The sequence below is a fragment of the Hevea brasiliensis genome, chromosome 5, assembly GCF_030052815.1.
Source record: "Hevea brasiliensis isolate MT/VB/25A 57/8 chromosome 5, ASM3005281v1, whole genome shotgun sequence".
NCBI lineage: Eukaryota > Viridiplantae > Streptophyta > Magnoliopsida > Malpighiales > Euphorbiaceae > Hevea > Hevea brasiliensis.
In genome coordinates this window covers 104,629,186-104,640,562 of record NC_079497.1, presented here as the reverse complement: position 1 = coordinate 104,640,562, position 11,377 = coordinate 104,629,186, and the positions used below count along the sequence as shown (strand labels likewise).

The window sequence follows — 11,377 nt, the reverse complement described above, 5'->3', positions numbered from 1 at the left end:
AAGACCACTACCCTCTTCCCACCATTGATCGCCTAGTAGATGCCACAGTAGGACGCGCTATATGCTCACTAGTTGATGTAATTTCTGGGTATCACCAGATATTAATGGAACCAGGGGATGCAGAAAAAACAACTTTCATTACGAATGATGGGTGGTGCTATATAGAGTAATGCTGTTTGGGCTAAAAAATACAGGTGCAACATACAAGCGTCTGGTCAACTTGATGTTTAAGGACTTAATTGGCAAAGTGGTAGAAGTATATATGGATGACATGATCATCAAGAGTGGAAGGGTGAAAGACCATACCATGGACATAGCAAAGGCATTTGATGTCCTAGACAAAGTGGGAATGAAGCTGAACTTGAAAAAAATACACATTCAGGATTAAAGCTAGAAAATTCCTAGGATACATGGTATCAAAAAGAAGAATAGAGGCCAATCCAGAAAAAATAAAAGCCATCATTGACATGCTGCCACCCAGAAGCATCAAAGAGGTATAGAAACTCAATAGGCGAATAACTGCCTTAGGCCATTTCATGTCATGCTCAGCGAAAAGATACCTTCCCTTTTACAAAGCTTTGAAAGCAAGAACATAGTTTAAATGGGGAGAGGATTGCCAGATAGTACGTGATGAATTAAAAAAATTCCTCACCCAGTCCCCACTCCTCGACACGTCCCGCCTAAGTGAAACTTTACACCTTTCTATTACTAATGAAACTGTTAGTTCTGTTTTGGTCAGGGAGGAAGAGGGAGAACAATTTCCCATTTACTACACATGCCAAGTACTGAAAAGGGGAGAATTAAACTACCCTACCTCGGAAAAGCTTGCCTTTGCTGTCCTAACATCCATGAAGAAACTAAGATCCTACTTCAAGGCATACACAATCAAAGTCGAAAGCAACTACCCATTACAAAAAATCTTGTATCACCCAGACACAACTAGAAGAGTAACAGAATGAGCGGTATACCTTGGCTCATATAACATTCGATATAGTACAAGACCGACACTAGAAGCCTAAGCATTGATAGACTTTGTCACAGAACTGACCCCTATAGAATTGGAGAAAGCAGACCACAAGGAAGAGTGGAAAGTTTAGGTAGATGGTGCCTCGAGGACAGAGGGAGCAAGAATAGAAATTATTTTAGAGGGGCCATATAGAATAAAGCTACAATATACAGCTAAGCTAGCCTTCCGTGCCACCAACAATATGGTAGAATAGGAAGCCCTGTTAATGGCACTCGAAATTTTAAGGGAAGTCAAGGCCACTCACGTGACAGTACACTTTGATTCTCAACTTGTTATCAACTAGTGCTAAGGCAATTTTCAAGTCAAATATCAAAACTTGGCAAAGTATGGTACTCGGATAAAGGAATTCATTGCCGAAATTCAACTAACAGGAAGGGAAGTAATAGTCCTCTAAATTCCTTGAGAGGAAAACAATGAAGCTGATGCCTTAGCCAAATTAGCAGCAGCAAGAGAGTAGCACCTGACCAAACTGATTCCTTTTAAGGAAATTAAAAGCCCAATAATTGATGAGGAAGAAAGCCTCCAAATTGAAATAGGAAACACTTGGATGAGTCTAATATTTTACTACTTGACTAACGACACACTACTGGAAGACCCACTTGAGGCAGCCAAACTAGCTCGCAAAGCATCAAGATATGGACTTGTAGATGGATGGCTATACCGAAGATCACACCTATAACCTTGGTTAAAGTGCATCACCTAGCAAAAGGGGATAATGGTTCTAACAGACATCCATGAAGGTATATATGGGAGCAATAAGGAAGCAAGAACAATAGCCAAGAAAGCATTCCTCCAAGGATACATCTGGCCCATTGCCTTGGAAGATGCATGGGGAATAATACGAGCTTGCATTAAGTGCCAAGAACATGACTTCATCCCCATGCCCCAGCTGAGAAACAAGCTACCATTGGGTGCCCTTGGCCCTTCCATTAGTGGGGCATTGACATCATTGGGCCATTCCTAAAAGTAGCATGATAGAAGAGGTATGTGATCGCGGCAATAGACCACTTCACTAAATGGGTAAAGGTTGAAGCAACACCAAAAATCATAGCCGACAGAGAATCTACTTTTGCAAAAGAAGCATTTTTGTCAGATTCGAGATTTCTAACAAAATAATCACTAATAACGATAAATAGTTCGACTGCAAAAAATTTAGAGAATTTTATTCATCTTGAAAGATCAACCTATGATTTAGCTCAGTCTACCATCCCCAAACTAATGGTATGACCGAAGTAACTAACAGGACAATCCCACAGGGCCTCAAGAAGAGATTGGATGATGCAAAAAGAAGATGGCCAGAAGAGTTACCTTGCATAATATGGGCTTACAGAATAACTCCCAAGTCAGCTGCAGGGGAGACACCTTTTTCCTTAACTTATGGGGTAGAGGCTATTATCCAAGTAAAATTCTAAGTACTTAGTGCTGGAACAATAGAGCTAGAGCAAGCAGCCAACCCTGGTGACCTTAGATTCACTCTAGAACAATTGGAAAACCTAAGAGATAAAGCATTCGTTTAGATGGCCAAATATAGACAAAAAATGGTTTCGGCATTCAACGCAAAGTCAAAAGATGTGCATTCATAATGGGAGACCTAATCCTCAGAAGAGCCAATCTAGTCAAGGACAAGGCGGGACCTGGAAAACTTCAGAAAAAGTTGGAATGTCCTTATCTAATCTCTAAAATCATCAGCATTAATGCATACAAACTCACTGAACTAAATAGCAAAGCAGTCTCAAGACCATGGAACATTAGCAATTTGAAGAAATTTTGCGAATAGAAGCATTAGTAGCACAATGTTAATTTTTTAACTTAGACTTATATTTGCTCATTTTAATAAAAGATCCATACATGATTCCTCAATAGAATGAGAACTAACCTAAGGCGTTTATCCTCTTGACTACCGGGCCGAATTTACTTGTCCGGCTACCTAACTAAGGCATTTATCCGCTACCTATCGGGCCGAATTTACTCATTCGGCTACCTAACTAAGGTGTTTATCTGCTGCCTACTAAACCAAATCTAATCGCTCGGCTAACTAAGGTGTTAATCCGCTTGCCTATCAGCCTGAATTTACTCGCTTGCCTTACCTAAGGCATTTATTTACCTAACTATCGGGCCAAATTTACTCGCCTACCCTATTGAAGGCATTTATTGGCCTGCCTATCAAGCCGAATCTACTCACTCGATTACATAACTAAGGTGTTTATCTGCCTACCTACCGAGCTGAATCTACTTGCTCAGTTAACTAAGACATTTATCCGCCTGCCTATAGGGCCAAATTTATTCACCCGCCCTGCCTAAGACATTTATCCGTCTGCCTATCGAGCTGAATCTACATGCCCATCCTAACTAAGGCGTTTATCCACCTATCTATTCTACTTCTCACAGATAAATTTTCACCCCATTTTCAAACTCTTATAGAGCAAAAATGTGAGAGTAATTCCAACTCGTTTCCCTGCCATTCCTATTCATACAGCAATGTAAAAAGAAATTTCCATCCGACATTATTGAAAGTTGATGAGGTGGCCTTGGGTCTCCTGTAAAGAGTGAAGCTAGGACATTTGTCAAAGGTTGACAGCCAAAAGCTGATTAGATAAGTTAATATATATTAAAAAAGAAACCACTAGCACGTGCGGCTTGGTTTTTATTGTCTATATCCCTCTGCACATAGCCTTTGTTAGGTCTTCCCTTTTATGGAAAACAACTAGTTATGATAAATTATTGGTGAAAATATATTTTTCTTTTTATATTTATAAATAATTCTATACACTTCTCAATTAATTTATTTTTTTTTTTACTAATTTACAGACAGCTCCATATTCAGTTTGTGAATTAAATTGAATTTAGGGCGATAGATTAAAAAATAAACTTAGCTACTACTTCAACTAATGTTAGTGAGTAAATAATTAAATTTTTAAAATGAGAATATGCAATATTATCTTAAAATTTTTTAAAGGGTATAAAAAATATTTTATATTTTCTTTTTTTAGTAGAAAATTAGAAAGTAAAGACTTAAACCTAACTCTACCAAGTAAATGATATGTATTCAACTACTTTAAAATTAATCTATTTTTCACATAAATTAAAAAAAAAATAGATATGTTCCTGTTATTTGCAAAATTTTGTTAAGAGGGCTCACAACTTTTTTTAACACTTTAATACTCTATGCTAAATTTACAAAATTTTTTCACCTAATTTTTTTAATTTTTTAAATTATAATTAAAAATTATAAATATACACTAGTTTTTATGAATATAAAATATATAGTTTAAATATTATTATTTATAAAGTGTACTTTTACTATTATAGCCCCATCACGTTGCTTTGGTGTCAAAGGTATATTCGTGCGGTTCATTTAGTTGGGAGTAACTTAGTTAGGGTAGTTTAAATTTTTTAAAAGTGTAAAAAATTAATCGATACAATTTAATATAAGTTTAAATTCGTACAAGAATGAGTTTAATTATTATTAGATTAAATATTTATATTAAAATATATATAAAATTAATTAAAAAATATATATATATAATACATAAATTTATATGTAAAAATTTAATTTAATAATAAATATAATTATCCTAATATTAGCCCCAACTCTTCACAAACCCACTCAAATTAATTTGTTTGATTGCTAACTTTCTAAAGAGATAATGAGTTGCACTATCCTTTCCGCAAAGAGAGTGAATTCCCCTTCTTAACCCCAGAAATTTCAACTTACTTGACATCAAATTCTCTTTTAATTCTACACCTCTGACTTTTCTCTATAATTGTTGGAAGAAAAAAAATTCAATAGTATTATTTTATATTCATTGTGTATTATTCACATAAAGAAAAAAAATTTAATTTAATTAAATTAAACTCGAGAATTTTTATATATTTTCTCAAAATTTTTTATTATATTTTGCATAATATTATGTCATAAACAAACTATATGTTGGTTAGTATATGAGCTGAGTGTTTAAGCAGTATAAAGTGTGTTTTATTAAATTGAATTAAATATTTCAAATATTATAAAATAATATAATTAATATTATTGAACAGGTAAAATAGATAAATTATTTTTTAGAAAATAAAAAAAATACAAATCCATGAGGAAAGGAAGGAAAATTAAAATCCCCACAAAACCCATTTTCATTTCTCACTCACAAAACAGTCTTCCTTTTCACAGTTGCTCACTCACTCACTCAGTCTCCATAAACTTCTCCTCTCTGGTCTCTATCCAAAGCCCACAACCCCTTTTCTCCTCCGAGAACGCCGTTTCTGGCAAATACTTTTTGTGCATTTCTAATCTTCTTGTTTGTTTCTTGGAAAAAAGTTTTCGGGAAAAAGAAAAAGAAAAATCACTACTTGGAACATTCTTCAGTCTATTCGTTTGCTTATTTTTCTTGGAAATATTTTACTCGGAAACAGTCAGATCTTTGGCTTCTCTCACTCTAGAAGCCCAATTCATTAAATCTGTGATTTATGTGTGTGACTGTGTGGCATGTTCCTTCTAGATTTATCATTTGTTTCAGTTTTGGTTTTTCTTCTCCTCTTGTTCTTCCTTCCTTTATTTATTAATTAATTTTTGTTTTAATTTTGACTTTCTTCCCCAGTATCATTGTCTAGACTTGACCCTGAAAATGATTGCAGAACTGGTAAGTGGTAACACGTTGGCCTAATTTTGGGTCCCATGTGTGCTAACAGTTTCAATATCAGAACCCATTTTTCTCTTATCTACCACCATTAAAATATGCAGATAGTCTATGCCATCCAATTTCCCATTTTTGGTTACTTAGATATTCATTAATCTTCTTTGCCTGGTCAAATATGTTGGATGCCCTCATGCCTATTTTGTTTACTGGCCCAATAGAGAACATTTGATATTTTGGTTGTGGTCAAGTTGGTACTCTATACTGGCTTTTTGAATTTCTGGCTTCTTCACTGCCCCTTTCAGGTACCAAACTCTGAATATTTAGTTCCCTCTTGAATTGTATCTGATTCATAGTCATAGTCATTGTTTTCTGCTTGATTATATCATACTGCCCTTCAAATTCCTGTATTTAGACCAGATTTTTCCTAATAATTTTTGAAGTGTGATTCATTAGCCTTGAATTTTTATCAGTGATTAACTACCCCTTGAATGATTCCTGGTCTTGAATCTTTCTTATTTTGTTCTTTACATTCTCAGTTTTGAACATCATGAAATGCACCTATCTTTTCCCTTTGTCTTTCCCTCATAATTTGCAAATTTGAAGTTCAATGGCCTTAATATTTACTGATTATTTGGTGGCTTTGTAAGCTTCTTGTTTTTTTTGCATAGCTAAGCATATGAAATATGCTTAAACGGAACAAATTCTTCCATATTTCACCTTTTCTGCTATTTGTCTCTACTGGGTTCTTTCTATTTCATGTTGTCCTCTCAACAATTCCCTTAGGTTCGAAACTTTCTACAGAGGAAAATAACTCATGGGTTTCTTCCAATGGCGATTTTGCTATTGGGTTCTTTAACCGTGCTGATGAGCCTAATCATTATAGTGTTGGAATTCACTTTAATTCAGAATCCATTCCTGTTAGTGAACAAACTATGGTTTGGGTTGCTGGAGCTGAAATCACAGTTGGTAACAAGTCCTATTTCCAGCTTTCTCAAACTGGGGAACTGGTTTTGGTTGATTCCTTGAAGGGAGTCATTGTGTGGACCAGTAAGACAAGCCAATCTGCTGTTGTTTCAGCTCTTCTTCGTGATGATGGCAATCTTGTTCTACTGGATAAAATGGGGACTGTTGTTTGGCAAAGCTTTGACAATCCTTCTGACACACTTCTTCCGGGCCAGAATTTATCTGCTCATAAAACACTTAGAGCTGCAAGCAAAAATTCTGTGTCAAGTTACTACAGTCTTTACATGAATGCTTCAGGCCAGTTACAGTTAAAGTGGGAAAGTGATGTAATATACTGGACTGGTGGAAATCCATCATCATCCAACCTCAGTGCTGTCTTTACCTCCGGTGGAATTCTGCAACTTGTGGACCAAATTTTGGAGCCCATATGGTCCGTCTTTGGAGAAGATCACAATGACACCGTAAATTTTCGATTGCTAAGGCTAGATGTTGATGGTAATCTGCGGATGTACTCTTGGGAAGATGCTTCAAAGTCATGGAGATCAGTCTGGCAAGCTGTTGAGAATCAGTGCAATGTCTTTGCAACATGTGGCCTGCATGGCATCTGTGTTTTCAATGCATCAGGATCCCCTGAATGCCATTGCCCATTTAAGATGACATCTGATCCTAATTCAAAATGTTTTGCACATGATTGTAAATCTGCTTTCAGTATGGTTAAATATGAGCACACGTTTCTTTATGAGATTTATCCGCCTAGTGATTCAGTCATCATAACTAGTCTACAGCAATGCAAAAACTTGTGCATGAAGAACTCAGTTTGTACAGCTGCAACCTTCACAAATGATGGAACTGCTGAATGCCGAATGAAGACAACTCCTTACTTCTCAGGGTATTCAGGCCCTTCTTTAAGTCCAGTATCTTTTGTTAAGACCTGTGCAGACCCAGTAGCTGTTGATCCCCATGCTGCAAGTTCTTCTTCAGCAAAATCTCCAGCCAAGAATTCTTATAGATTGTGTATTCCTTGTCTAGTTGGAGCTGCCTCAGGTACATTTGTTATATTTGCTGTGATGCAGTTAGCACTTGGCTGCTACATCTATACAAGAAGAAATTTGATTTGGAAGAAAGCTGCCTTGGCCTATGCGGGCAGTAATTCAAAGGGTTTGATGATGTTATCCTTTGCTGAAATCAAGGAAATCACAGGAAATTTCAAGCATCAAATTGGGCCAAGGATGTATAGAGGTGTGCTTCCAAACCACCAGCCAGTAGCAGTTAAGGACTTGGAAACAACTATAGAAGAAAGGAAGTTTCGAGCTGCTGCTTCAAAAATAGGAAGCATACATCACCGAAACTTGGTGAAGCTTAATGGCTATTGTTGTGAGTTAGGTCAAAGAATTTTGGTCTATGAGTATGTCAAAAATGATTCTGTGGAGAAATATATGTTAGATGAGGAGTTGAGCAAGAAACTGACTTGGAGAAGGAGAGTTGACATATTCTTAGGTGTGGCAAGAGCTATTTGTTATTTACACACAGGATGTAGGGAGTTTGTAAGCCATGGAAATTTGAAGTGTGAAAATGTAGTCTTGGACAAAAATTTCGAGGCCAAGGTGAGTGAATTTGGGTTGGGGATGGTTCATCCTGACACATCACGTATTCGAGAGAAAGATGTGGAGGATTTTGGCAAGATATTGTTGACATTGGTAACTGGGTGTCTTCAGGTGGAGGAGGTTTGTGAGTGGGCTTATAAGGAATGGATCCAGGGTCACCCAGAGAGGGCTGTGGATAACAGAATTGATGATGGTATTGATTTACAGGAGTTGGAGCGAACATTGAGAACTGCATTTTGGTGCCTTCAAACAGATGAACGAATGATACCTTCAATGAGTGAGGTAGTGAAGGTACTGGAGGGCACATTGACAGTTGATCCCCCACCGCCTCCTTTCACTAGCCGGAGATTACCAGCAGAAGAAGAGTCATTGGAGTCAGGCTCAGAACCATAAGTCCAACTGAACTATGATGATCTATTTTATTTGCTTTCTCATTTTCAATGTGTATAGTGGGACTAACTGTGCATGGCAGTGACAATTTGGCACCATTTTTGAGAAAGGCATACCATTTTTTACCCAAATGGGCTTGATTCTGTAGAGTAGTCTGAGAAGAATATTCCAATGAGATGTCCCTAAAGTGAAATGTTCACCTCCTTCTGCATTCTGGGTTTGGATGTTTGTTGCAGAAATTTATAATGGGTACATTGGCAAGCAAAATTTGCTTTCTTCTCACTCTTTTAGTCAGTAAGTCAGTAAAAGACATATTTTTTACTTGTCTTGTTCAATAGATTTTTTTTTTCAATTTATTGATTAATATTTATGTGATTCTTGATGCTGAGTATGAGCTTACAGTGGAAGCATGATTGCTAAGATGCAGGCAGCATTAGTGGGGCTTAACTTTTCACTAATGAGAACTTGTATGCATTAATCTTTCTGTAGTTTCCAATTAGTTATAGAATCTGCAAAAGGCAGTAATTTTAAGACATCCTAGAAGGCTAGAACCATATTTCCTGAGCAGATGGTAGTTTTCATGTTCTTGCATGGCAAATTACTTGTCAAAATCAGCTAACCAGGCTTCAATTCCAGTGGCAGAAAAGAATATTGGATGGTGATTTTAATTTTTTGTCCCCTGTCTCTCACTGAATCAAGGAGAAAGGCTTCTTATTAGGTTGGAAATAATTATTTGGAGTGTTTGCTCTGTGCCTACATTTACATTAAAATATCATTTGGCTGATGTTATTGTATCACCACCTTTTCTCTTTCCTACCAAAATCTTGTGTTAATCATTGATTGAGAAGGGAAATGAATTTGGGATTTAAATCATAGAAAGAGACTTAGTCTTGCTTTAATTTTTCATGGATGCAACTTAACAAATTCCAATGTTTCTTCTGTAACAGAACAAAGGTTCATCGTTCATTATATTTGTTTCACCTAAACTTATATTTTTGGTCATTTGGTTACTTATTACAAATGGGTGTATGAAAGGTCTGGAAAGTGGTAGTAAAATTAGTTGAGAGGCTCTTTAATTTGTTTCAATAAAATCACTCATTTTTTATTTTTTGTTTACTAGCAGCTACTTAGGTCATAATTCGATAAAATTTCTGATAAAATACCTATGTGGTGTATCTTATGTGGCTTTAAATTATAAAATAAATTATATTTTTACCAGATTTAATTGAAATTTATTTCTTTCTTTGACTTTTTGGATCTAAATCAGAGATTAATAAATGCAATAAGATAAAAATAAGGAGATAATTTTTTTTATGATTTAAAGGCATATAAGGCACGTCATATAGAAGTTTCATTAGAGATTTAACTGAATTATGATACGAGTGATTGCTAATGAAAAAAAAAAAGAGTGATTTTATTGAAATAAATTAAAGTATAATAACTAAAATGAAAAATTAACAAAGTCGAGCGATTGTTGGGAAAATTTATCCTTAAATTGCACTAATTAATGTTCAAAGATGACTCAATTTCCAACAGAACAGACATTGGTCACATTAAAAATTAGCTACCAAATGCATAAAACAGCCATACAATAGCATTGGAAGCTAAAAAGGCTGAAATGTTGTTGCTGAAGTGTACATAAGCTGGAATCATGGATCCAAGAATGGATTGCCAATTGCAGTCTCTGAAATTTAATTTCCATGTATATAGGTTTGCAGAGATGAGAATGTTAAGGTGGATGAGTGGCCATACTAGACTAGATAAAGTCTGTAATGAAAGTATTAGAGAAAAGGTAGGAGTGGTGCATAAGTTGAGAGAAGGGAGATTAAGGTGGTTTTTAGACAAGTAGAGCACATTAGGTTAGAGGATAGAAAGAAAAAAAGGGGTAGAAATAAATTGACTTGGAGGAGAGTAGTACAACATGACTTAGAAGTATTACACATTTCTGAGTATTTAACCCAAAATCGTTCAGAGTGGAAAAAGCGGATCCATATAGCCGACCCCAAATTTTTGGGATAAAGGCTTAGTTGAGTTGAGTTGAGTATAGGTTTGCATATAGCTGTTTCTCTTCCAAAAAGGGCCAATCCTATCAGGATTTGGTAGAGTTTTTGAGTAAAATTCCTCTTCTAGTGGTAGCAGTTGCTCATGCTGGTGTAATATTATTTTGGAATTACAGGATGCCTGGCAGAAAATTTTTCATGATTTCAAATAGTTATTAAATGGGTATCTTGGAATGTTCCTGTTGCTTTGTTCCAATAAAGGTTTTTGAGGGTTCAAACTTTCATATCAAGGATTATTTAATGCACCCGGTCTATATGCACATATATTCTCTAAATACGTAAGTTTATTTTTTAAAAATTAAAGAAAAATTAAATTTTTATATTTAAGGAAGTTTTTTTTTTAAGTATTCCTAATGTATATAATAATTTTTCCTTGCTGCTAGAAGATGTCTACATTTTTTAAATTTCCGCATGAAACCAATGAGTTTTTTAATTAGTACCGGAGTTGTCTCCGGAACTGTGAGGTTTCAAGTTTGAATCCCGTTGAAGCCCTTTGTTTTAAAAAAAAAAAACCCCGTATATAGGAAAGTGCATTACAAGTTTTTAACTCTTTTTCTTTGGATAAAATTAGAACAAGACTGATCAACCTCTCAACAAATGGCACCATCAAATCCAAGAAGAACAAGATACAAGCAACAGAAACAACAAGAACCAGTTGTGTCAACAAGCAAAGGAACATCATCGGATCTGCCTTGTGGTTTC

General features: G+C 35.6%; 1 protein-coding gene across 2 annotated transcripts; it reads left to right on the top strand.

Annotated features, from left to right (window-relative positions):
* Window positions 1–5,173: 5,173 nt before the first annotated feature.
* LOC110653881 (G-type lectin S-receptor-like serine/threonine-protein kinase SD3-1) lies at window positions 5,174–8,935 on the top strand. 2 transcript variants are annotated; one of them, XM_021809690.2, is made up of 2 exons: window positions 5,175–5,960; window positions 6,442–8,935. In XM_021809690.2, exon 2 carries the CDS (start codon window positions 6,591–6,593, stop codon window positions 8,616–8,618), a length of 2,028 nt encoding a protein of 675 aa, XP_021665382.2. In that variant the 5' UTR covers window positions 5,175–5,960; window positions 6,442–6,590; the 3' UTR covers window positions 8,619–8,935. The 2 variants fall into 2 exon arrangements, with proteins under 2 accessions (XP_021665375.2, XP_021665382.2); XM_021809683.2 differs by having other exon boundaries at window positions 5,174–8,935.
* Window positions 8,936–11,377: the final 2,442 nt, after the last annotated feature.

Coding starts and splice junctions, on each gene's coding strand:
- LOC110653881 (XM_021809683.2), top strand. CDS start 6,342: ATGCTTAAACGGAACAAATTCTTCCATATTTCACCTTTTCTGCTATTT.